The sequence below is a fragment of the Gallus gallus genome, chromosome 6 (genome assembly GCF_016699485.2).
Source record: "Gallus gallus isolate bGalGal1 chromosome 6, bGalGal1.mat.broiler.GRCg7b, whole genome shotgun sequence".
NCBI classification, from domain to species: domain Eukaryota; kingdom Metazoa; phylum Chordata; class Aves; order Galliformes; family Phasianidae; genus Gallus; species Gallus gallus.
In genome coordinates this window covers 7,175,521-7,203,118 of record NC_052537.1, presented here as the reverse complement: position 1 = coordinate 7,203,118, position 27,598 = coordinate 7,175,521, and the positions used below count along the sequence as shown (strand labels likewise).

The 27,598-nt window shown below is 40.4% G+C and overlaps 1 protein-coding gene across 8 annotated transcripts in view; it reads right to left on the bottom strand.

The window, feature by feature from the left end:
• PCDH15 (protocadherin related 15) overlaps nucleotides 1-27,598 on the bottom strand; it is a 990,968-nt gene that overhangs the window by 91,061 nt on the left and 872,309 nt on the right. For all 8 annotated transcript variants that reach the window (XM_046942815.1, XM_046942814.1, XM_046942813.1 and 5 more), the window contains 3 exons: nucleotides 18,817-19,122; nucleotides 18,358-18,582; nucleotides 4,316-4,432 (listed from right to left, as the gene is read on the bottom strand). In XM_046942815.1, the coding sequence (XP_046798771.1) occupies nucleotides 4,316-4,432; nucleotides 18,358-18,582; nucleotides 18,817-19,122 (648 nt within the window). The remainder of the gene's footprint in view (nucleotides 1-4,315; nucleotides 4,433-18,357; nucleotides 18,583-18,816; nucleotides 19,123-27,598) is intronic.

The window sequence follows — 27,598 nt, the reverse complement described above, 5'->3', positions numbered from 1 at the left end:
AAGTAATGTACCCCACAGGATACCTGCTGGCACTGTTCCTCACTTTTGCCTTCATCCTTTGGTCAGATCAGTGTTTTCAAAAAGGGAGTTGGTTTGGAAATGAAATTTAAACAGAGCTAACAGAGTTCCTCCAGGAAACAAACAAAGAAAGTAGTTCAACACTGGAAAACAGATCTGTATTTTAATAAGGTTTACCCGTTATTCAGAAATGAAGATGTACTCAGTCATACCCTCGGCAGCCATGTATGTAACTGTGGGCCTGCTCCATTATGGTAATTCCCTTGGCCATTTTTATTCCTTTATGCTAAGCATTTTGTTATCCCTTACCTCTAAGCGTGCCTAGAATTAGCTGCAAGCTGCCCTGGGAAAAACAGCATGAGCAACTATAGAATGTATTGAGTAGTAAAAAAAATGAATTATTAACTGGCAAAGGACAAGAAACGAGAAAATGGTTGGAAGTGAAACTGACATTTGCTTCAAATCCTGTTTTGGCCAATGAAAAGCACAGGTTTCTATGTTTTAACTGACATTTCAGTAAGTACGCAAGAGTAACCACCAGAGAGATCTCTCACACCTCCAGCCAAGATTTCTTTGAAAACCACAGGTTAAAATGAAAACATAACGAAGTAGCTACTTGGAAACATAATAATCAGAAATCCATGGTTTTTTAGGACCAAATGAATCCTATTACCAACACTTTCATTCTGTTGATGATTTAACATTCCAGGTATCAGGTCTGCATTCTTCAGAGAATAAAATTTCATAACTTGATCCCAACCCAGCCATTCTTTCACTCACACGTGTAAGTATAGGATATGCTGAGGCAAATAACTTACTGTGTGGAAATTCAATGAGATCACCTTCAATCTATAAACTCAACCAATTAATGAAATGATACTTCATTTAAGAGTAAAAACTGATCTTGCCTCTTGTGCCTTTCTGCAGATGCATCATAGTTACTCTGCACACTCCTACCCCTCCATGCTTTAAGTTTCCAAACCACTTAGGAGATGCATCTGCTTTTACTGCAGAGGAATTTCATGCAGGTGCTGAGCATTGCAATTTGAATTCTCATGCCATCCACATAAATATGACACTGCAGTGCGAAGCTGGGATTTTCTGAAGACAGTGAGTCTCTGAAGTGCTCCTCTGTCCCTAGAAGTGTTCAAGAAACATGTAGATGTTGTCCCGAGGGACATGGATTAGCGGGCAGTATTGGTGGAAAGTGGATGGTTGGACTGGATGATCTTAGAGGCCTTTTCCAACTTTAATAATTCCGTGGTTCTATGATTCTACAGTGTTTACAGGGGAATTGTTCACATTACTTGTAAAATGACAACAGGAAGATTCAAGTTTGTACCTTCCACATTGATTTGTCTCTTGTCTGGAATACTTTAAAACCAAAAATATTTACTTAATAAAGGTCTGTTTATTTTCCAGAACTGATACGATAGATGTATTAGTACTATGCACAGAAGCTTCTAGCAGGCAGGAAAAAAAAACAAGTACTCTCTCCAGTACTGAGTACAATAAGTAGGAATATTCTTTCAATTATAGCAAGTTTAGAGAAAGGTACTCTTGCTGAACAAAGAAAAAGATTGTGGTTTTGTTGGCTTGTTTTGTTTGTTTGTTTTTTTTCAGAAAAAAAATCTATTTCTGGTGAATTCATACCAAATACTTTGTGACACCACTTACTGTGAAAACAAGCTCCAATAAATACACTTTTTCCAGAAAAACAAATCATTTAAACAGGTTTAACTGAGCCAGAAAAAGAAACAAAGCCATCCATGGTTTCATGTTTCTTCCTTCTTTTAAATTAAAAAAAAAAAAAAAAAAAAAGCTATTGACCATTAGTTTGAAATAAAATATCAGCTTCCTAAAACGATTTTAAAAGCTTTTTTCCTCCATAGCTGGCTTTTATGGATAGCGCATTCATTTAAAGCCTAGGGGCAGTTTTATTTTAAAGTCATGATACAAATCAAAGCAATGCAAGAGTTGATTTTGAAGACCATTACCGTAACATCGTTATTGCTGCTATAATGGTAATAAGTGAGACCCAGCATTCAGTGAGTTTGATTTCTGCCTCCTGTGTGCATTCATTTCCTGACAGAAATAGAAGCAAACCCCACATTTTTCAAATACAAAACACTCAAACCCATATAAAAAAAAAGTATAACTAAGTATGTGAGGAAATCACAAAAAAGGAATTTGGGAGATGTAAGTGCTTCAGTCTAGGTTTCTATTCTTCTGCTCTCGTAATAACTGGAGATGGCCAGTATTATCCACTGTACTCAACTGCAGTCAGACTTATGATCAATTCCTACATTTTTCTGTCCGTGTGATAGTGATAGAGATGTTAGAAATGGAGAGTCCAGAAGGACAAGGGGCAAAACATACTTATAACATAAAAATTCTAGGCTGACAGTTTAACGAGCTATTAGGAGTTTTGCTTTGCTTTGCTTGGTTTCTAAGTGAGAAATGACTTTGCATTAGAGAGTGCAGATTCCATGGAACTAAGAAAAATTACATACACACATCAGTTCAGCATCCATCACCAAGACACTGAATGAAACAACATCTTCTTCTTTAAAGGTGAGGCTTAAAAAAGGGGGACCATATCAGAAAAGGCAAATACTCCATCCAGACCAAAATATCTTCTTGTAAGGCAACAGAGAATGTTAAGTAAAATCAGCATACAAATCACAGTAATATCTTAGTAGCCATCAATACTTAATTTATTTTTTAATCCCAATAACTCATTTGTGAACAAATCTGCCCAATTTCACTGATCCTTACCATCCTTTTCCACATAGTTTTTGTCAAAGATCAGTGAGATAACTTGATAGGAGCAAACATGTACTGGTGCTGGGACACAGCCAGGACTGCAGAAGCGCTACTGATGGCTTTAGTACTTTAGATTTTTACTGTTGCAATGAAAACATTGCACAGTTTTGATCGTCAAGCAAAGCAAGTTTTCCCCACTCTCCATTGGCAGAGCACTCTGAAGTGACTCCACTTGTGAGATGGGCAGAGTGTTTTCTGTTGAATTATTTGCTGCTAACTACTGGGGATGAAAGCTCTTAACAGAAATGGAGTCCCTGGTTCCCAAGTCATTCCTGGGGAGAGCAACAGAGAATTTTCTCCAGCTAAGCACCATCTGCTGAACTCCATGAAATAATGAATGCAGTTCAGAGCCATTTATTTGAAGGCGAAGCTTACTAATTAGATAGCAGTACCACAGCAGCAGAGTGCTTTCTTATTCAGGAACGATCCACAATATGTTGATAGTACTGTCTTGTATATATTTTGGACAAACAACAGTCCAGAACTTCAGCAGACACGAACTCAAAGCAGACAGCCTCAAAGTACAGTAACAAGCAGCTGATGCACACCACCTGCAGGGAATTCACCTGTAGTTGTGTGTTAGGACTTTTTACAATGGGATAGCAGGACTGTCCTTACAGAAGCATTGCTTTAGCATTCTGTCCTTGAGTGGTAAATAAATTACTATGAAGCATATTTAGCTAAGCTACAGTTGATTTGTGTCAAAGCACTGCCATCAGCTTTTAATGTGCATGGCACGTTCACTCTGAACACTTCTCCCTGAGGATTATTCTCCTTAATATGCGAAACACTAACAATTAAAAATTAAACCTGGCTGGCAGAACAACTTGAGCTTTTATTGTCCTCAGTGTATCATCTGGCCACCAATGTTCATCAACCTCTGATTACAAAAATTGATATTGCCCTTCAGAATAGCTAACAAGTCAAACATATGTGCTCAGTTCTGTCAATCAACTGCTTCACCAGGGAGCAGCAAGAAAAGCCAGTGGCAAGAATAAGCCTCACCCCCAGAACATCACCACTCTGCTCAAACAGAGTCCAATAGGGCCAGCTGGTGGGTTTTTCAGTTCCACAAGAACCTGAGCAATGAATGCAAATCAAGAAAGCAACGGTATTACAGAGTTGTGTTTTGTTTCCTTGCTAAGCTGCACAGCGTACAAAAGCCAGGCATGCGTTCCCCGCTTCCCTATTCCTGTTATTCACCTATCACCGGGAAGTAAAATTAAGAGGTTTCCAAAAATCTTCCTGTCAGAAAGGAGCTGTATCGCTGACTTGTCACCTTTGGGAATCATCATTTCACAAATGCAGCCTCTGTCCAGAATGACAAAGGCCAGGTTGACAGGAACGTACGAGCTACTGCTCTGTAATACTCACAATGATCACCTTTGCTGTTGAGAGGGGTTGGACACTTACAGGGGTTACAGATCTTTCCCTCTTGAGTGCAGAGTATTACCAGAACCTTTTTGCTTACCGGAGGATCTTGATCCTCAGCTGAAACGGTAGTGATAACAGTGCCCTTGACAGCATCAGGAGCAACCATTCCTCTGTAGAGCGTCTTGCTAAATACCGGCGAGTAATCATTCATATCCTGCAAAACACAATTAAGAGTTTACTTCTGAAGTTTAAACAAAATTATAGACACGTTCACAGTTGATATAACAAACACTACCTGACCAACCCTTCCTCATATGGAAACCTATTTGCCGTTCACAGCCTCTTTGTGGCTCTCAGTTCCATTGCCACCATAAAAACTAACACAGAAGGCGAAGAAGCCGAGTTACAAAACAACATATTTGTATGAGACAAATCAACAGAAGGGAATTCTGCAGGAAAATACAGTCTTACAAGTAAACCAAGCAGAGATTTCCATGACAGCTGCTTCTCAATCAGACGGCCACGACATGGGTTTGCTAAGTTTCTCAAATGAATGAGCTTGCTGTTGCTTGATGGTGTGTGCTACAGAGGTGCTGCAAATGATCATACTGGGTAGTGTGCTATGTTATCATTTAAAACATTCATCCACACCTCATCAGGGGAAGTGACAGCATAATAAACGTCTGTGAGGATGAGGAAATCACTGCTACAAAACCATGTAATACGAGGCTAGATAATTAATGCATTATGTTCTGCTGCAGGGTCTGCAATTCAAGGCTTCAAGGCATTGGAAATGCTTTTTTTTGCTGATTTTCAGATTTTCAAAGAGACAACTGGACCATCAAATTAAAATAAAAAGCGACAAGTAGGCAATTCAAACTAGGAGAGGCCTCTAATGAGAAGATTTTGGAAAAGCTTCTAAATTCAAACAAATTAGCATTTCTTTGTGGAATTACAGGCATTGCATCTTACACTTTCAATGTCTTGATCTGTTTGCAAGAAAATAATTTACTTAATCTGAGAATCTAAAACCAAGGACAATTTTAAATAAACAATTTTGCTCCTCTCAACTCTTCAAAGTGATGCCATGTCTTCAAAATTAGCTGTCCTTTGTTTGCTTCTTATCCCAGAAACACCGGTGCAGAGCAGTTTAGCGCTGTGGCTAAGAAGCCAACACCACCCAGCATTCAGAGCCCATAAGACCACAAAGAAAAGATGCAGAATGAGTTCCTTTTAAGTGGACACAAAAGTATCTCTGGGTACAGAAACCCTTGGCAAGCAAAATCTGTGTTAAAAGCAATCTCCAGTATGATATGAGGAATCTCCTACAATGCTACGTGTACAGGTATTACAACTGTGTAGATCTGTGTGCTTGGGAACATCACATTTTGTAGACCCTGAAAGTTTTTCAGTGGGATACGCAGCCTTTTATAAACAGCACGTGCACAGAGAAGACACCTTCTGTCCTTCCTTAAGACTCCATCTGGGCTAACAACGCAGTACAACGTTTACAGTGATTCGATTTTTTCCTGGAATAACCCATCCCTTTATTTGTCTTTAAAACAAAACAAAACAGCAACAAAATCACAACCTCCTCTTCCTCCTGACCTCCTACCCCCAGCCATACCTTGTCTCTATTCCTCGGTGCAGCAGCAGCTGTTTGCTCATTGCACGGGGATCACCGTGTGATGTTTTTGTTATCTTTTGTGTACCTTAGCTCCTGAAAGTCTGCAACTTAAAGTGCTGGAAAGGCTAATCCCGTTGAAAGATGATACACTACATGCTCTGCTATAGCAAATGACTAAGTCATTCCACTTACTACATCTATTTTTCAAGATACATGGATCAATAGAAAATATCCAGGAATACAAAGCAAAACATACAGTAGAAAGGCAGAAGGCTTTCTGTCCTCACTTATCTCTCCTCTGAGTGGAGCTTTATGCATGACTGTGCCTCATAAACACAATCCAAGCCAACCAAATACAGAGCAAACATTTCAGTCATCTCTAAGCAGAACAACTCCACGTGCTTTTCCTTGTGGCTCATCTCTTGCTGAATCTGAAAGCAGCCACCCGTTCTACGTGGCACAATTTTAGCTTACGGCCTCGCTTTTATCAAAATGAAAGTTCCCTCTAAGAACGACGCGCTCCCATCACACAGCTGCACTACACACTTCAGTGAGAGCATGGCTGTGATTACAGGCAGGTGATCAGATCTCTCACGCACTCATCATAAACGTCCACCACAAGGAATGGCCAGAAGCAAGCAGGAGGTATGCGTGTTGAGCATGCAGATGACGTGGACGCAGGCTTTACTGACTGTAATGGCTTCTTTATTCTAGTAGAAGTCCTTGTTCAGTGTGGGGAGCTAAAAAAGACTTCTGGGTTATTTCCCATGCAGCAAGAAGTGGTTCTGTTACCTGTTACTGTTAAGTGTTAAGGGCACTTAAAGGCACCAAAAAGGCCACAAGGAGCAAAACGCACCAACAGTGAGGATGGACTATCATACAAATCTCATTTTGTTATGAGTATGGGAGGATACCATACTTGAAGAACTGCTTAAGAGATCACAAGCACAATCCTCCCAAGCCTTGTGGCCTCTGCAGTTAGACTTCCCCTTGCATCACAGTGGACTTCACAGCGAGTACTGCACAGCATGGAGGACTGCTCTGACTGACACACAGATACAGTTTTCAAGTTCTCATCACAGAAGAACTCTGGATAAAAATATAACATTTTAGAGCAAGTACTGGGCCTTTGACATGACTTGAGACCAAGGACATGGACAGACATGCTCTTGCACAGCTATCTCACTGAAGATGACCTTACACATGAAGGCTTCTGCTTAAACTCCACAAAAACCTGACACTGCATTGGAATGTATGTGGCTTATTGGTGCAATCAATAGCCACAGGTAAGGGATTGTGGTGCATATGCTCCAGTGGCCAAACTGTGCAAGCATCTTACAACTATTCACATTTCTTTGGTTCATTCGTATAAATCGAGGCTGCTATTAACTAACAAACACACACACAAATGTAAATGGAGAATACCGGTAATGCGCTCTGTATATCTTCCTTTGAAATACTTGAGCTGTGTATTTTGACAGTAAGGTAATAGCAACCACGTATTTATATATAAGCACAAAATTGCCTTTGTGTCACTGCTCATCCAGCTGAAGATTTATTATACTTTTGTATGCTTTGTATACTTTGTTTACACAAAGACTCAAAGTCAAAGCATAAAAAACCCAAAGCTTTCTCCCCTATCACAGTTTCCCTTTACCTAACGCTTCTGGCTTTGCATCACATTGCTCATGCTGGGAGGCATGTAAGAGCAAGACAGCAGAAGTTCTTGCATCCTTCCCTTTCAGAAAGATTAACAATCTAAAGCACAAAGGAAGCACAATACGGGAAGCATACATACTCAAATACTGTAGTTTTTGAGGATTCACATGTGTAATCCCAAAACTAAATGAAAACTTAAGAGATTTATTGTTTCCAACTCATTTGTCATCTCAGACATCACTCTCAGCTCCAACCAACTTCCTTACACTCTGAACAAGACACATCACATTCAAAGAAATCTAAAAGATTTGAGTGAGCAAATACTGACTGGTCTACAGATGTTATGAGAATGATGAACAAAAGTGTTGGTGAGCTAAGATACACATCAAGGAATGTCAATGAGGAGAAAAAAACATGGGGGAGGAAAGGCATTGAGAAGCAAATCAATAAGTAATTTAGAAACCATTAAGGCAGTCACTGGCAGTAATGCACTAAAACCAAGCTGGGTGCTTCTCAACAGGTGGTACCGCCAATGTGGGAGGGCAATAGACAACCAGTGCAGAAGAAAAATATCTGCAGTACAGCATTCCCAGCACAAAATTAACTTGTAAACTTAAACAGACTTCACAGATAACAACAGACTTTTGATTTGTGGGGACACTGGATGATATTTGTGCTTCACCAAGTTAAGAACACAGACATTCAACATCTGGGCACAACATTATTCTCTTCCTCCAGTTGAAGGAGGGAAGATTTAGGTTGGATGTCAGGGGGAAGTTCTTCACTATGAGAGTGGTGAGGTGATGGAACAGCTTCCCAGAGAAGTTGTGGATGCCCTATCCCTGGAGGTGTTCAAGGCCAGGTGGATGGGGCCCTGAGCAGCCTGGTCTAGTATTAAATGTGGAGGCTGGTGGCCCTGCCTGTGGCGGGGGGGTTAGAGATTCATGATCCTTGAGGTCCCTTCCAACCGGGGCCATTCTGTGATTCTGCCATTTTGAAATGCACAATGTGGATTCAAATGACTGCTTTCTTTCTATCATCACTGCCCCTCAGCACACAGAGCAGAAGCTAGCCTAGCTCAGCCCATTCTGCACCTCCTCTACCATGGAGCCACCGCTGTTTCTGACAGGCACGATCCAGAGAGGGTTCCAGTGATCCTCTGTGACTTTTGGATCTGTGATCCTACAGATCCATCTGCTGAAGGATCCCCAGTTGCATGTATGAGAATAAAACCCAACGCCTGAAAAACATACCCTGAGTAGCAAAACCTGCAACAGTCAGATGTGCCAAGAGGTGCTATGGCAGTCCCAAGACACTTGGGCAATTCTTTTTGACAGAAGTAAAATACCCCAGGATTACAGCGCAAAGAAGTTGTGATGAGATCAGGACATGGCCCTTGTTCACTCTAGTGAACAGACAGCTGCAGCTTGTCACTGCCCCTCTATTTTAATTAATGGCAGACAACATCACAGAGAGAGGTTTGACCGATTTGAGCGTCATTAATGAAGACTTACTTAAAAATAATAATAATAACAAAGAGAAAACACATTTTGGTAGAAACCTTGTTTTTCATCAGCTATCGTGACACAAACAGAAGTAACGCAAGGCGACACTCCGATATTATGTTATATATTTACACAAATAAACATGCGCCCACATAAATATATGGATACACATCTGCATCTATCTCAGTCATAGCCATCTGTGCAAAAGCCCTTTCATCATGCAGAGGGAATCCTGCTGCTGCACTTGACTTTTACAGCCTGCAATGCACTAGGGGGCAGCCCTACCAAGTAGGAGCGAAGCTTCTCCTCCTCCAGCCCTTAGAATAAAAATCAGCTCTCTACCCTCTCCCAATTTTCTTACGGAAACAGGCTTATGCCTTTTTCATCTTGTAGTCATTTTATACAGTTCACAAAATCAGCTTGGTGTTTTTTTTAGCTCCTGTTTTTTTTTTTTTTTTTTTTTTTTTTGTTTTGTTTTTTTGCATGTGACCTAATTATAACCAAAATTTCTATGGGTCTACAAAGAAACACTCCATTCTGTTTCTGACCTACTGACAGAATCACTCTAGGTCGGTTAGGAAAATTAGCTTTGTAAATATTATGTTTCTGGTTCGTGAATCATTTCACAAAGGATTTTTAAGTACATCCGTGGGTTTTTCCTACTACTTTGGGACTGTATTCTTTGATTATAATTACGGATACTGAGGTTTCTAGTCATCTGTATCTGAGTGGAAATAAACATGCCCTCACTATAAAGGCCAGAATGACAGGATGTTATCTGAGCTAATAAATGCATATTAGGCATTTACAGATCCTTTTGCAGTCTACAGGCTTTTATGATATGTAATAAATAGAAAAAAAAACAGCCGTATTTTAAAGTGGTTCCTACTTCCCCGAAAATTAAATGTATAGTAACATAATTCAAACATAAGCAATTCAAACATAAGCAATTCAAACACAAGCAAGGAAGTTTACTTCAAAACATAACTGATGTCACATGAAAACTTGCATACTTTCTCCATTTTTCTCCAGTTATCAATACACTTAATTTTCTGCTGTCATTTTGTTTTGAACATCTGCCAACTAAGTCTATGTGCATATTACCAGAGCTCAGAGCTGGTGGCTTCCCATCCAAGCTGCCTCCAAGCATTCAGTAACCAGCAGGGATTTCCAAACACCACGTTTGGGTGTTTGGAAAAACATTCCTCTACTCTCCCCCTTTAAACTTTCTTCTACAAACCATTCTTTTCTTTTTATATCGAAGTACTTGGCAACCATTATTCCTCTTGAGTTTTTCTCTGGCCACGGAAAGATGTTGCTCATTGCAAAGTTCAAAATACTTTATTAAGGAGAATGAAAATCTCCCCTGAAGCCATAAGATCTCACAGCCCTAAGGGTACCCACAGCTCAGCCTCCCTCCAGCACCCTGCCCTTAGTTCCAGGACCCTTCATTTCAGCCCCATGGGGGCCTCCGGATTTGGAGTCACAGATTTCAGGATTGAAATAAGTGAGAATTTATGTCGTAACTTTAGCAGATTATTCTCACAATGGAGTTTTATCTTCCTGAAGGAAAACGCAGATGTTATTCACACGAAATCCCATTACCAGAAGATTAACTTTTCATTTAAACATCCAGACACTGTCTCCCACAGTATTCTCCTGGAGGAGCTGGCATCATGTGGGTTGGACAGGTACAGTCTTTGCTGGGAAAGGAACTGGCTGGAGGGCCAGGCACCAAGAATGGTGGTGAATGGAGTTAAATCCAGCTGGTGACCAGTCATCATTGGTGTTCCCCAGGGGTTGGTGTTGGGGCCTCTCCTGTTCAGTGTCTTTATTAATGACCTGAACAAGAGGATTGAGTGCATCCTCAGTAAGTTAGCAGACAACATCAAGTTGGGAGGAAGTCAATCTGCCTGAAGGTAGCAAAGCTCTGAAGGGGGATCTGGAGGGGCTGAATCTGTGGTCCGCATCCATTGTATGCGGTTCAACAAGACCAAGTTCTGGGTCCTGCGCTTTGGTCACAACAACCCCATACAGTGCTACAGGCCTGGAGCAGAATGGCTGTGAAGCTGTGTGGCAGAAAGGGATCTGGAGGAGTTAGTCAACAGCCAGCAGAACATGAGCCAGCAGTGTGCCCAGGTGGTCAGGAAGGCCAATTGCATCCTGGCTTGTATCAGAAATAGTGCAGCTTGCAAGATTTTAAGCAAACTCTCATCTGTCAGCTAAATGACTCATTTAAGTTAATAACACTGGTCATCCATTGTAATTTATCCATATATTTCTGTGGAGTGATACACAGCAACAAAATACCACCCAACTAGGTCTACCTAGCCTTTCAAATAGAGTGCGGAGGGATTAGAAATGAGTAACTGTGCAATGACTTGTAATCACTGAGGTAGGACAACTCTTTTCAAGGTACTGTCAACTCTCATTCCCATATAATTTGTGCTTTCATTTTGTCAGTTTCAGTAATTGATGGCAAGGTGAACGCAGAACAATTTATACTTCCCAGCACATATGATAAATATAATGGCAAAAAAATTATACTTGTAACTCAACTCAGTGATGCTTAGCTCTAAAACTGGTTTTCCAGATGCATTGGGATATTTATTATCAATAGTCACATAAGCACTAAAAAATATTCTGTTATTACTTCCAACTGATATGTAAGAGCATCCCTTCAAAGTTGTGACTAAAAAAAACCACAAAGATCAACAGACACTGAAGCACCAAAAACTCTAAGTCCCTTGCCACTCTATGCCGTTTTCTATGCCTATTTTAATCAACATGACACATTTTCTGAGTTCCTTTGAGTTTCATGCATCTCACCAGTATACTCATTCCCTCAAGGTACACCCCAGTGTTTGCTAGCAAACCCTTCTTCAGGATCCTACATTTTCATTTGCCAGTGTATTACTTTAATTTTCTATTTCCTTTAATTACAATGACATAAGCCAGTACTTGAAAATTACTGGAGTAAGTAACAGAATTAACTTTTGGATTTCAGTATCAACCTCATGCTAACACACAAGGACTGAGGTTGGAGAATCAAGCAGTGCTGAGTGACTTTCAGCAGCAAGTTTACAATCTTTGTGATGACACTGACAGAATAAAGCAACAAACTGTGTGAACTCACATTTAGTGTTCAGCAAGCCTTCAAATAGTTCATAACATAAATTAAGGAATAATGTTCATAGTGGAATGTACGAGGCAATAAATGATTTCAGCAGGTGATTGAACAGGTAAGCTGGGATGGAAAAAACATATCTGTTCACTGGACTGCAGTCCAACACTTCCCACTGTGACGTTGAAGTCATAAGAGAAGAGAAAAATAAGCAGTTACATTTTGAAGGCAATACAAGTCCTTTTTATTTTTGAGCCTTCTTGTACGTGGGCTGCCACTGTGCTGGACTGCCCCATTATACAATGAGAAATGTTTGGGGTTTTTTTTACATGTTAGAAAGGAAACATTAATTTACAGATGTAAATTTGAGAAAGCATTACTAAATTTTATTGTAGGCATATTAGAAGCTGGTGACATGTTTGACCTTCACTGATTCACTAGTGTATTTCATTTTTACGTATCCTTCATTACCTGCATTCCGACAGCAAATATTCATTATTATTGTAATTCAATCACCAAAACATGGAATCTCACCAGTGATATACTGCTGATCATGTGCTCATTAGGAACAAGACCCAAGTGAAGCTTCCACTGAAAAGCCAAAAATTATGTTCCTGTGTATTGTGATTCAAAACTTAGGTTGTTGGGGGGGGTGGTTGGGGAGAAGTTCTGCACCAGAGGGTGGCTGGGCATAGAACAGACTGCCCAGATCTTCACGCAGTTGGTGAACGCCCCGACCTCCTATTTGTCTAGATCTTTGCAAGGCCTCTCTACTGTCAAGGGAGTTGATTGCTCCTCCCAGTTCGGTGCCACCTGCAAACTTAATTTGAGCAGTGCACCCAAGTCACTGATGAATACATTGAAGAGAACTGGCCCTAAAATTGAGCCCTGCAAAATGCCACTACTGACTGGCCACCAGGCTGGTGTAGCCCCGTTCACTGTTGCCCCTATGAGCCTGACTTGTCAAGCCTATTGCTCACCCATCCATCTCATAATGGCTGTGTCTAGCTGTATGCTGGGCGTTTGGTCCAGAAACAGTACTGAAAGCTTTACTGACATGCAAAAAGATGACACCAACTGGGTTCCCCAATGCCTCCACAAAACCAGGTTTCCCAGGGTACTTCGCCACTGATTTCCCGAGCAGCCTCATGTTAGCTCTCCATGTATTTAGGACTGAAGATTGGGTGGCAGTTCTCCTGCCACTAGGGATTCTTAACCTGACTGCAAGACAGCCACTAATGGCCACTTGACACAGGAGACTCTCTCAGCTTACAAGCAACAATTCTAGGCGGGCACTTATCCTAGTCGGTTCGAGCTGTGCTCTGGCACAAGGATCATAAAAGGATCTTTTGAGAGTTAAAAAAAAAAAAAAAAAAAAACAAATCCAAAAGATTGTATGAAATCCCAGATGACTCAATTTGTTGTAGACATACAACTACTAAAAGCAGTGACAGGAAAAAAAAACAAAACCAAAGCATGGCTCCAATCTCCAATGGAAAAGTGAATCATCTGACAACAGTGAGAACAAATGAAGTGAGCTCCCAAAGCCTCCAACCTCTCTCGCAGAGAAGCAGGAGGAGTATTTCAAGTGGCGAATCTTCTCAGTGTTGTACTTCCCTTGGAAAATTAATTTGACAGCTGAAATTTGGGAATTCACCGTCCCTTTGGACAAATGGGTATAGTCAGGTTTATCACATCTGGAAATGCATTCTATAATAACAGCCCACTGGGATCAAGGCACAGCAGGAATTACATGAATTGTTTTGCTGGTAGAATTGTAATAGAACATTACTGGAAACATACAGATCAGTTTTTATGCATTCATGTTGCTTTATCACTTTGAATCACCAACCAGAGCTAATGGCTGCATTATACCATATACTCTACTTGAAAAAGAAACAGTAATCTTTTCCCAGATTACAGAAGGAGGAGGAAAAAGCAATTATAATAAACAAGAAAGAGACAAACTGATACAAAAAAATAACGATGGTACTACTGATAAGAGAAGGTCATAACATGCAAGCTGCTTACAGGCCCCATAGTACAAAGATTCTTACCATGTACATTTAGGAACACATTATTCATTTAATAGCAGTGTGAAAAAGAAAAAAACCCTCAGTCTTTTTTTCTCTGAAGCAGCTCTACCACCACAGTAAATCCTAATATAAGCACACCATTTGAACAGTAATGATCCCACTTCTCCCAATACTTGGAAACATTTATATTGTGAGAGGGTGTTTTAAAGTGCAATATGCACTACAGACACCCTTAGCAGATAATTCAGCTCTCTCAGACTCCACACAAATGCAAAGCTCTGCTGTTAACATAATGAGAGAAATGAGGCCTCAACAGACAAAGAAATTGTCTCTTGGAGTTGCTTGCATTTTCATTTCTTAAGCTACATTTTCAAGACCTGAAGAACTGCTTCTAAGTTGCTTAATTTTATACATATATTCATATATATATCTACATTAACAAAACAAATTAAGTTTTGTGTTGTTGATTACAGACTAGCTTACAATTATCAATTAACGAGAATGAACGCTTGTGCAATCTCTCGATCCACCCCAAGATAAGACGACTCATTAGGACCTTCCAGTTAGGGTGAAAAGCTATATAAGAAGCAAGACAAATCTGAAAACTGAAGAAAAATGAAAAACCTCAGGCTGTGTGAGGCTACAGACAAAGCTGTGTGGCTTTTCTGTTTGTTTCTTTATTGTTATTTTGCTTTTTGTTTATAATTTTATCTGGCAAAAGGAACTCCATGCTGCTTACATCCTTCCTCGACAGTAACACCAGAAACAATACAACAGCAACTGATTCATAAAACAGGAAACCAGAGAAGGAAATAAAGGAAATTTTGTTTTAAGGAGGCTAATACTACTACTTTCTGGCTAAATACAGCTTTTTACAGGCATAGTCAGTGCAGGATGCATTTCCTTATTAAACACAAAGCTCTTTAATTTACCTTCAATTTCCTCTGAATAAAGAGTCCAAGTCATACATTGTAAAGGGCCACTTGGCTGCAGCAGCAGCAAAGAATGTATTTCAACAGTGACGTGCAGGTAACAGATTAAGTTGTTTTGCAGTCTGTGCTTTGATCAAGTTCAGGGAAGGTTAATATAAACTATTTGTAACTTGTCATGCCAAAGGCTGAGTGTCTAAAGAAAGTCACAGCATGTATTCACCCTCCTCCCAGCTACAGAGATCTGTGTGATTATGGGTACACTGCACTGCTGCTCATTCACTTTTACATCACATAAATAATAGACGACACCATCAGATGTTGTACATAGTTGGTTAACAGAACCTTATAGCAGAGGAAAAAATATAATGCTCCCTATTTAAAGCTGGGCTGTTAAAAATGACGAATGTTAATAGAGGAGAACAGGCCCCAAAGGACTGCATCCCTCATGGTTACATAAATTCCCTGCTTGGTCCTTACATTGCCTTACTGCTGGCTTCTGGTTTTCTCTTAAGTCAGTTCTGAGTTAAAGTCTGCAAGCTGCATAAATATAATGGGGACTACAATAGACATGCACTTGGTTTATTTTCTATTTAGGGTCACGCATGCTGTACTAAAGAAATTGCTCTAATCTAAATAAAGTGAAAGCACATTTACAAGCAAGAAGAACACACCGCACTCCTATTCCGGAGCACGCAGGCTCAGAAGGAACGATGCCTGCAGAGCTGTGGCAGGAGGATGTGCATTCCCACACAGAAGCACCCTATCCCCACACACAGGTTCTGAGCTAGGAGCCTGTCTGGCAATTTTTGCCAGCTTTAAAACCCCTATAATTCCCTGCGCAGACGTCTTCACTCAAACAATATAAACCACACCCATGAAACAACAAATGTGCTCATCAGGACTTATCAATTCAGTTATGCCCTACCGCAACAGGTCAGACCGCAGTTATGACTGCAGATAGACAAGTGAGGGCTAGGCTAGGGCAATACAGCATCATTTATGCCACCGTGCATTCAAGATCTGAGGCCAGAGTCAGTATCCTGTAAACATCCTCACCAAGCTGCTGACCAGAGATCAGCATTCTGTCAGCTTGCCACGATGCACTGACATTGGCCCTGTGCAACATGAACACTTCTCAGGAGGGCTTCAGTCCTGCACCTTCTCAGCACTGATCTGGACTTTTCATCCCCAGTCAAGGCATGCTAGCTTTCTTCCTTCTTAACAAGGGCAGATGAGAACAAACCCAAACTACATTGCAGTGTACTGTTACTTTTCCATTGCTTCTCAAACCTAAAGGCCAGCTGCACTCCTTGTTCTTGCCCAGCTGCTCTTGAATCAACCATTCTAGTTGTCCTCCTAGAGATGCTTCTTATTTCACACACGGTTCTGATTTCAATTCCCTTCTCCCCCCTCCCCCCAAAATTCTGAATTTAAGTGAAATTCCTCCATAGCCTCAAACTAATCCAGTATTTTCTTTCTAGACCTTTCTTTCTAACCAAGATTCTAAATCTTTAGCACCTCTCTGATACACACCCATTAATGGCATCTGTCCAGCAAAGTGAGATATTAAACAGTTTTTTCCACAAGCCCTTCCCCACACTTGAGAGTCACTGACAGCTCCTACCAGCCACTGACTCTCCTACCAACCACGCATGGCTGGGACCTACACATCATCTTAACTCTGCAGTTACTCAGTTGACATAATTGATGGGTTGAAAAAGTCAGCCCTGTGCAGAGTACAATAGTCAATCCTTTGCTGTTTTCTTCTATCTCTTTTCTTCATTCTTCCCCTCCTCCTCTTCCTTTCTCATGCAAAATATAACCTGTTTGTCTTCATTTTCAGGTCCCATTCTGTCCACAACACTGAGACAAAACAGAATTGCAGCTTTTCTCTGAATACATTCTTATTTGAGAATAGCTACCGTAATATCAAAACAAAACAGAACTTGATTCTTGCAAAAAATCACTGTGCTTGGGAAAAGGTTCTTCTAGAAAAAATGAAGGTTTGAGCAACTTCCTCTGTAGAAACATAAGCAAAGGCTCATAGAATGATGTCAAAAGCTATTTTTTGCTATGACTCTCTTGGAAACCAGTGGTTCAGAGGGCAGACTAATTGGTAAGCAGAAGCACTGCATCAAAATTTTTGCAGAGACAGAGAGGTATTTTAAAAGCCTTCTTATGTCGCCCTCAATGCTAATAATCTGACATATTTGCTGTCCCTGGAATAATACTGAGTGCAGTAGAGACCTACAGAACTACTCAGCATCAGCAACCCATAGCATCTGTAGACACACAATTAAGCTGAACCACAAACTGATGAATACAAGCTGAATACTTTGTGCAGACTTACATATACACTGAAGTTGCCAGGTACTGAAGTTCACATTTCTGAGACGCGCTTTTGCTCCTGTTGCAATTTTTGCTTCATAGCTGAAATACCAGACATTAAAGTCCCTTCTCTCCCACATCACCAACAAAGTAAAAATAAACAAATGAATACAGGAAGCAACCAGACAGAAGGATTTGTCTGACTGTCTCCATAACTGCATCACCATAAACACAAGGGAACATGCTTCAGAGGATGTCAACTATCCTTGGGCACGAGCACATCAACCAACAGCAGACTGGCAGAACGCTACTACCTCTGCTACAAACACATGGATCCTTACTAAGGAGAAAACCATTATCCCCCTGTTAATGGTGAGACAGCAGAAACAGAGGTGATGTAACTCATGGCATAAAGATGATTCATAGCACAAGATCACCGAATAAGCCTATTTCTTTGCAGCTCTGTATTTTCAAGAAGCTGAAACTAAAATATAAAACTTAGTGTGCTACATCAGCATTCAATACACCTGAATGGTTCATAATATTACAATTTATGAGAGCTTTAAATGAAACATAATGGTGTCATTTTTGCAAACAATTCTATTAGGTACTTATTTCAATCTTCTGGCAGTTCTAAGAGATTAAATGTTTTCATGTTTGTCAGCTATTCCTGTACTTCATAGATCTATGAACCAAGATTTAACTATGTAATTGCAAATAGCAAAGCAATTATAGCAGTTATAAAGCGTATGTTTAACAGAACAAGTTGCTGCCAGAAAAAGGCAGTAGCTTCCCGCGAGTGAAAAAGCAGGAAAGCAGAAATAGTGCTACTGTGCTCCTGCATGTCACTGGGACACCTGTAAGGGCTGTTAAGATGTTTTGTAACAAAAAGGATAAGATGCTATCAACCAACCAGTGCTGCTCTTACCTTTACCCTCACTGTGACGGTAGCAAGACCTGGAGGCATAGTGCCCTTGCTGTCGAAGGCTTCCACAAGGAAGGTGAAAGTTGCATCTGTGTCAGAGAATGACTCATAATCCAAGGACTTCAGAAGTGATAACTCGCCCGTATACTTGTTCAGTGCAAAATACTCCAGTGCTTCCTGCGTCCGGATTCGATAGGTAACATTAGAACCAAGATCAACATCTTTCGCCTAGAGCATGCCATACAGAAAAAGAAAGAATACTTCAAAGCAAACAAAATCCATTTTAGAGGAAATGCAAATACATTTTGTTACGTTATTCCAGTACTTAATACTACTGCGTAATAATCCATTGGAGGTTATTAAATTAAAACGTGCCATGTGAAATGAGCACAAGATTCAGGGCAAGACTCAACACGAACTTCTGTTCTTGGTCTCTTCCCTGGACAGCCACTACTTTCTTACCTCTATCTGAAGGAAGACAGTGCCGGGTGGTAGATTTTCAGGCACCAAGACAGAGTAGGAAGCATTTGTAAAAACAGGGCTGTTGTCATCAATATCCAGCACCTTGATTGCTAAAGTTAGTGTTGAACGGCGAGGGTCCACAGCTCCATCTGTTGCTTCAACAATAAGTTCGTAATAGTCTCGTACTTCTCTGTTCAGCTTAACTGCTGTGTATATGCTGCCATTTGAAGTGATTCGAAAAAGATTCTTGAAGTTTGCCAGACTGTAATGAACTTGACCATTAACACCAGCATCCGGGTCTGTAGCCTAAAGAAACAAAATAAGTACCAAGTTTTAATGCATACTGCACATTTTTTATTATATGCTGTGATTCAGGTGTTACACACATGCCAATCATTACAGAATCCATGCGTAGGCAAATGTAGCAGTCAGCTAGAATGGACAAATTCATTAAAAACGTTCATTTAAATTAAGGTTTGCTAAATCTCGTGATGTTTTAGTCATTGCTCTCTGAAGACCTACTTCAGTTTCAACAGTTTATGTATCGTGTTCTTCAAATCAACATAATCAAATTTCACGCTCACTCTTCTACATGCAGAAGATGCTGGTGATTGCAATTTTTTTTTGCAATTCTGTCCAGTTGGTATTGTCTCTCCTGAATGGACCTAAGCCTCAGGTTTCAGCATCAGCTAAGCAACTGTGATGATTATGTAACTGCGCTGATAAGGACGGACACAATTCATACTCATTATTCCTAGAGGCACTAGAGCACAATTTCGATGTTGACCAGTTGTTTTCCATCCTCTTAATTAAATTAAGGCATGATGAATAGGGTCATGTAAATTTAACAAGGCCATTCTGTGAGAAAGGTATTTTCATTCGTCTGACTTTGGAAGTGTGGCTACACACAACTAAGAAGACATGAGAATTTTATGTTTTGCTATAAGAACGCTGGGGAAATACCCACGAATGAGTAACTCCAGTGAAGGTGCTAATTTTAAGACATTATTATGAAGCCATTTATCTTCCTAAGAATCAATTAAAAGTTAATTAAAAGTGTTAATGAGAAAAATTCCTTTATGCTTTTTCCCTGCACTACATCAGTGCACTAAGACCTAACGGCCACATCTTCATAATGACCAGCTTATGGAGAACCCTTACAGTCAACATGTTTCAATGTATGGTTGACCTACTCAGTTTACAATGAAATCTATTTCCTCCATGGCAATAACAGATCTGGGGCAGAAGAATCTCACAGATGACATATTGGAAAACTATCCAAAACTCGTGAGGGGAAAAAAAAAAATTCAAAAGTACTGCAGCAGATGGCTCAACTTAAAGAAAACTGAAGCACAGGAAAAGAAGAATAAGACAGAGCTCCCGCTTAAGAACCTCCCAGGGACTCCTGGATGCAGCTGGGGCATCTCCAAGCTCTCCTCACGGTTAGATTTCTTTCTACTCCTCACAGCACGATCTCTTTCTCACCCTAGCTTCCAAACCCCCTATGTATCTGATGTTCCTGTCTAAAAATCAATTTTTTTTTTCCTAAAATGAGAAACAAAATACATGTAGAACAGAATTTCTCCTTAATACTTCAAAAGACAATAGCTCTCTTCCCTCAACACAGCCCACTGTCAAGGCCAGACAATCAAAAAGAATCTATTCATTCTGTCCTTGTTTTCCTGCTAAGACAAAAAAAAAAAAATCTGCTTTCACCTACTCCTAATCCAAGTCCTCCATCCCCTACATGGGCAAGAGAGCGAAGGAGCCTGAAGCACTCTCAGCTGTCACACAACAGCACTCAAGTTCCCACCCCAAAAATCCATCTACTCATTCTGCTCTTTGATCACTTTCAAATGCAACACAGACCTGGTAAATCCAGATAGGAAACCGAGCTCATTTTGCTAGTTCTCCCCTGCTCTTCTTCCAAGTGGTTCAAGGCAGACATGCCACCCTAGTGTCAAACAGCTGGACGTGCGGAATTCCCTTAAGTCACTGTGGCCCATCCAGAAGGGATGTTATTGGGATGGAGCAGCTTCTTTAGAAAGGTCCAAGGTAATTTACTTTTCCCAGTGCACCTGTGAGTTGCTTAGTAAAAGAAAACAGCAATATCTGCCTCCTCTTGTCAGTGCTTGTGACAAGAGATGCAAGAAGACAAGACACATTCTCTCTCCTATCTCATTATGCACGCTGAGTGTCAGGAAAAGCACGCTCCCTCTGAAGACTCTCTAATGACTTCTTCTGTTTTTCTAGAAACTCTCCAGATCTACATAACTTCTCTCATTTCCATCCTTCTGAGGAACAGCTTAGAAAGTACTGCATGGTAAAGCAAACCTGCATAAGCCACATGATAACCTTTATCTGTTCTGGCGGGTCTGAATTTGCATTACCAACTGCACTTCAATATTACTAAGACAACCTCGCAAATATGAACCAACAGTAACAAATTATCTTCCTCCAACGCAGCTTGAAAATAAAACACAAAATACAAACTATATAAAAAAGAGAAACTTGGAAATACGATTCTGGGAGACCTGAACATCGGTTAAGGGATCATTAACTCTGAAATATAATGACAAATGTTTAAACGTCAACAATATTAATTATATCATTATTCTTCTTTTCAAAAGAAACCTCCTACTAATATCCACAATTCTTGCTCGTGACGGGTAACAATGGAATTTAAGCAGGTTAACTGAGGATTTACACTCAAATTGCTAAAGCTGGAAAACAGCAAAACAAGGCAGAGTTGTCATTCATACTTGTCTGTATAGTTCAGCCAAACGTGGCAGGTATCCCCTCATTAGTGCTGAAACACTTCCTTGGAACCACTCTTCTGACGACACTCCCAATTTAATATTTCCTGCAGTTCTTCAGAGACAGAAGTTCCCCATCATCCATCCCCACCCCAGCGTGACCTCTGGCTCTCTGAAAGTCTCTCCAGCATTCCAGCTAATACTGCACCTCCAGGAGGGATGGAAATTGTGCGGGAGGATGCAAAAGATGCTGTCAGTGGGAGCTGGCTAATTGTTTGCAGGGAAGAAAACAGGACTTTTTTTTATTATTACGGGTTTAAAAGACCCCCAAGCCCCTCAGTTGTGTCAAACAGCAAATTAAATGTGAGTGGGAGTGCTAAATTGGATTTTACACTTACTTTTTTAAGGGAGATTAGTGTTTCTGCGCATAGGACAAAACTCACATCTCCCAGATGCAGCAAGAGGCCACAGCTACTGGAAAAATTTCTGGCTTAGTATTTACTTAAGAATATCTTAAATATGAAAAATCAAGTCACTCTATAAAGCTCAGCATTCTTCTTCTATTTCAGAACGGCTTTATCTCTTTCATTACCTTTTGCCTGCTTTTACAGTCTTCTGTTCTCCTATTTCATTAAGTGCTCGAAGCAAATGAAAAGACTGGAAAGTACAAAGAGTTTTTAAAGATTTCTGTCAGCTAAACTCCAGATAATGTCAAAAGAAGGAAACACAGAACCGCTTCTGTCCTCCCAGTGTTTTCTCACAAACAATTCTTTTTCTGCAGGCAATTAGATTAATTAATTGTGCTCCTAAGCATACATGGGGTCAGTGTGTGCCCATTCCAGATAGCTGTAATATTTCCTCACAGTCTTTAAACCTACAAGAGTTCACTTCTGTGGAGTTTTCTAGAAAACTGATATTCAAATGATTTTAAGAAAGATGATATAAAGAATATACAATAATATTGGATGTTGTAATATCAGGGGGCAAATGCAGTGGTCTGTCAGTAGCTGCAGTAGTCCAATTGGGTCTAGCTAGTCTAAAATAAAAAGGAGGAAGCAAAATGAAACTCATAGGAATTATCTTCAAATTTTCACTACCTTGAAATTTGAAGCCAGTCCTTCCCTTCTTTAAAAGAACAAACTATTGCCACCCTCACATCCTGAACTCTTTTGAAAAACACTGGAGGTGTTGGGTATATCCTCTAGAACCTTTTCACAGAAATGAAAATTATTGGGCTACCAAGTCAAAGCATTACCAGCTTATCGTTTTTTCCTAACTATAAGGGGTTTAAAGTGGAAGAGGGCAGATTTAGACTAGAAATTCTTTACTGTGAGGGTGGTGAGACACTGGAACAGGTTGCCCAGTGAGGTTGTGGATGCTCCCTCCCTGGAAACATTCAAGACCGGGCTGGATGGGACTTTGAGCAACCTGATCGGGTGAGAGGTGTCCCTGCCTATAGCAGGGGGTTGGAACTACATGATCTTAAAGGTCCCTTCCAACCCAAACCATACTATGTTTTCATTCTATACTTAGAGCTATTTGTAAAGACATTACACGATACATTTTCTAATACTGGCATATTTTAGCCATTATACCAAAATGGGAGAGCCTCTGATAATTACTTTCATAGCCAATGTTAATTTCAGTCCATCTGGATAGTGATTTTGGAAACCAATTAAATGTGACTCTAAATAAAACTGCATAATAAGAATAGTAAAACACTACAAGCAAATATAAATTAAATGAAATTCAGAAAGCCTGTGGCTGCAAAAGCATGATTTAATGGACTGGTGAGCCTACTACAAAACTTAATCACATTGTAACGCTCAAAAATAGACAAGCTTCCTTTGGGCTGGCACAAAGCCAACTCCTAAATTTAGAGGCTCGCTCTGCCTGTTTTTACTTGAAAGATGAGTAGAAATTCTGCTTTTATGAGGGGTACGTAATTTGACAATGATGCCATCAAGCAGTTGAGAGATTCATCAATGAATGTACACAGTAACAAAACCAAAAGCAGAAGCTTATAATCCACAGATGGAATGTATTGTTTAAAATCTCCATATTGAAATGAGCTCCCGTAGATTTCTTTAGTGGGTTAGGGTTATTTTTGCCATTTCTCCTGAGTGCTGGCTCTCCTCATAAGGCCACCTAATTAGGGAACATCAGATCTGAGCTGGATCTTAGCAGCCAATGTTTGGATATGAAACTATTCATCTTACTATTCAGACTTCTGGTTTTGTTCTATTGTATTCTCTTGTTCTCAAAGGAACACTTCACAGGAAATTCATTTTCTTATATTAGACATTTCAAGGCTACAAAGTTTGAAAATTACAAAAAAGAAGTTAGATACTTGACAAGTACGTCAAGAGAAAACTCTCCAGCTTGAACTTCTACCAGGCAGCCTTCTGAAAAGGAAAAGCTAATCTAAGACAATTGTTATAGTTGCCGAAAAACATCAATAAAGAGCAACTGCAGCCAAGTTAGTAGGCCCGGAATAAACGAATATAATTTGCAAGCTCAGGAAAAGCAATTTCTTCTCTTGGGTACAGCGCTGAACTGCCAAATACGAACGGACAGAATTGGCCATCAAAATACTAAGTGGTCATGTACTAGAGACTGAAAACTATTGGCTCAGATGATCTAATACAGCATGAGCTGAACTGAAGTATGTGAAAGAGCTTAAAACAGACTGGAATACGTGATGTTAAGCAGACAAAAACTGGAATTCATACTGATACCAAAAATACTCACTTCTCAACAATGAACTGCCATGAGTGTGAAAATGGTTGACATACTACTCTGATAATAAATATCAAAATTTCCACAGCATTTAAGCACAACTGTTATCAGTTTGACAACAAAGACACAAACTTAGCAGCAGAAACAGGAAAAAGAAACAGTTTTTGAAATACACTTAGTTAAAAACATCTCCCTATTTACCACATGTTATGGGCAGCTAAGAGCTTTTTAAACCTATTTGACCTCTGTCTTAATATTCTCTAAGTTTAAGGAACAGCTGTAAAACAAAGGGAGCACGGCCACAGTCATCTGCTATGAAGTATCCTACAAGTACTATACAACCCTTTGGGGTTCCAGCAGAGAGAAGCTAATCCTGGCCTAGCACTGCTGGTCCGAGATGGAAAAAAATCACACAATCAACGACCACATCTATCTCTTCTCATGCTGTAGGCTTGGATTTGGGACCATGAACTACATCTTGATTTAAAAGCCTGAAGGAATTTGTTAACAGGTGAAAATCCAAATAGAAGCACAAGCAACAAAGGCACACATTTCAGCGAATGCTGCCTTTCTCATCTCTTCTCTCAGTCAAAGCAGATACAGCCTTAGTAAGTATTGATGACATTCAGGTGTGAAATTGGTGAGGTTTTAAGGGCAAAGAATGATACGACTAAGTTAAATTACAAAGCGAGCATTAATCATACAACTATTCTCTGCTCTTCTCATTCCCTTTTACCTATCACCCCTCCATGTTACAAAGAAGTCATTTTCCAAGGGGAAATTCTATCATTCTAAGCAGAGAAAGCAGGAAACTATGTAAACCAGAAGCAAATCCCAATGCCTGCATACAACTGTAAGCAGCATTTAGGCAGCTTATAGCATGCAGTGGTCATGGATTCACTCTGTGTATTTGAGATTTACTTCAGAGACGTTGATTCTACTTGTCTCTTCCTGAAAGGCTTAATTCCATACCTCCACAGACTGTCCTCTCTGCCAATAATTCACCTTTTTTTTCTGGTCTTGTACTTTTTCTCCTTTCCTCTACCTCTAATTTTTCTAAAGGTACAGGAACCCGGAGATTTTAAATTTTGAAATCTGCTACTTCTAATACAGGTGAGGTGTTATCTACAGTGCAGGTCATATGTGCTATAACGCGGTAGGTCATCCTCCGTTGTATGAGCGTTCATGTAGAAAACAAGGACAACGGTATTTAGGTAAAGTGAGATTCCTTTCTGGGCTTTCTATAACAAAATCGTGCAGCATAATACCTCAGGAGCATTCAAAGCAGTTTCCTATAAACAGAAACATAGAACAATTTGGATGTAATGGCTCTCCAGAGGTCACTTAGTCCAACACGATAAGCTCTGCTGACACCTGTGAGATTTAAACTGAGCTTTAAACTGTGAAACTTGCAGGGCTTCCCATCTTGTGCATTGAAATAAAAAACAGAAGCTTGTAAGAATTCACTAATATTTACAGAAAACTCAGTTAGGAAACTGACATTGTAATTATGTTCTGCTACCATTCAAAAATGATACTTGCTTCTGTAAACAACACATTTAAAACACTTCCATACCACTGCAGGAAGTAAAATGACATGAAATCTCTACACTGCCATACAGGCGGTCTCTGTTCTCCCCTACTTGCCTTACAGTTACTCTGTTCTGTGGTGGACAGATGCCACTTGACATACACCAAAGTTCAAGTTAACAATTTATCCAAGGCTTGGTTTTCCACTTGAGTAGTACAGCTGCATGACCAAGAGTAAGCTTTTTCTTCTTTTAATGCATTTCTCATTTTAAACTGAGTCAAGATGACAGAGATATTAGGCACACTGTGTGCAGTCCGTTTCTAGCATTGGAGCCTATTTACAGTGCCTTCATTTTAGGGAAAATCTAAGGCCTGGTGATACTTAAGCACCTGATTACAGGTAGGCTGTTCACCGCCATGTGATTCTGTGATCGATATTTGCAAACTTTGCAGCCACTGCTAGCCAACTACGTTTTATCCCGCTTCTCCATGTTCCATGCACATAATACTGATAAACGGTATGCTGCAGAATGCTGATCATTCGGACGTCGTCCCTTCAACATCAGGCTACTTTAGACTGCAACAGAAAATAAGATGTATGAATTTCATTTCCAAGCTTCTGATGTGAAGCTTTTAGTTTTCTGTTAGTCCTGTGTAGAGAACTTCACTCAGTAATTCTGCTCCTATCTTGTTCAGGGATCCTGATCATCAGACATGACAGAGCAGCAATACACCTCTGACTACCCCATTCAGACGGTGCTGTAAAATAAAAGGGATTTGAAATGCATCCACTACACTGTCAGCCTCGTCCCTTCTAGCTTTTGTTCTTTTGATCTTCAAGTGTGCTCCTGAAATCCCCAGAGGCAGTGCTCCTGTGCCAGTGCCTTCATGAACTTCAGCAGGCAGACAAAGAGCCATTCGAGTGGCAAAAATCAAGGGCACTTCAGAGGGCTAGCACTCCCTCCCTGCCACAAACAGGCCCACCTCTCTCCGACATCAAGTCTTTCATTACCCTAATTCTACGCCTCCTTGGGAAACTAAATCCTGACTGTTACCTAAGCCCTTCTGAGAATCCCTTTTTAAGTCCAACTTACCCACTCAAAACAGAGAGACATAAATGAGAGTGTTTCATTTAACTGTTTCATATCAGAATTACAGAATCACAGGAGTTGGAAGGGAGATCAAGAGATCATCAAGTCCAATCCCCCCTCTAAAGCAGGTACCCTAACATTTTTGGCAAGGAAAGAATCACAGAATTGCAGGGGTTGGAAGGGAGCTCGATATCATCAAATCCAACCCCCTGCTAAAGCAGGTTCCCTACAGCAAGTCACACAGGTAGGCGTCCAGATGGGTCTTGAATATCTCCATAGAAGGAGACTCCACCACCTCTCTGGGCAGCCTGTTCCAGTGCTCTGTCACCATTACCATAAAGTTGTTCTTCTGCATGTTAGCAAGAACTTTCTGTGTTCATGTTTTAGGTCATTACTCCTCGTCCTATCACTACACACCACCAAGAAGAGCCTGGTCTCATCCATTTGCTTCCCACCTCCCTCCTTTACTTATTTACAAACATTTATCAAATCCCCTCTCAGTTTTCTTTTCCCCAGGCTGAGCAGACCCAGGTTACTCAGCCTTTCCTCCAATAGGAGATGCTCCAGGCCGTTCATCATCTTTATGGCCCTCCACTGAACTGCTTCAAGGAGATGCCTGTCTTTTTTGAACTGGGGAGCCCAGAACTGAACACAGTGCTCCAGCTG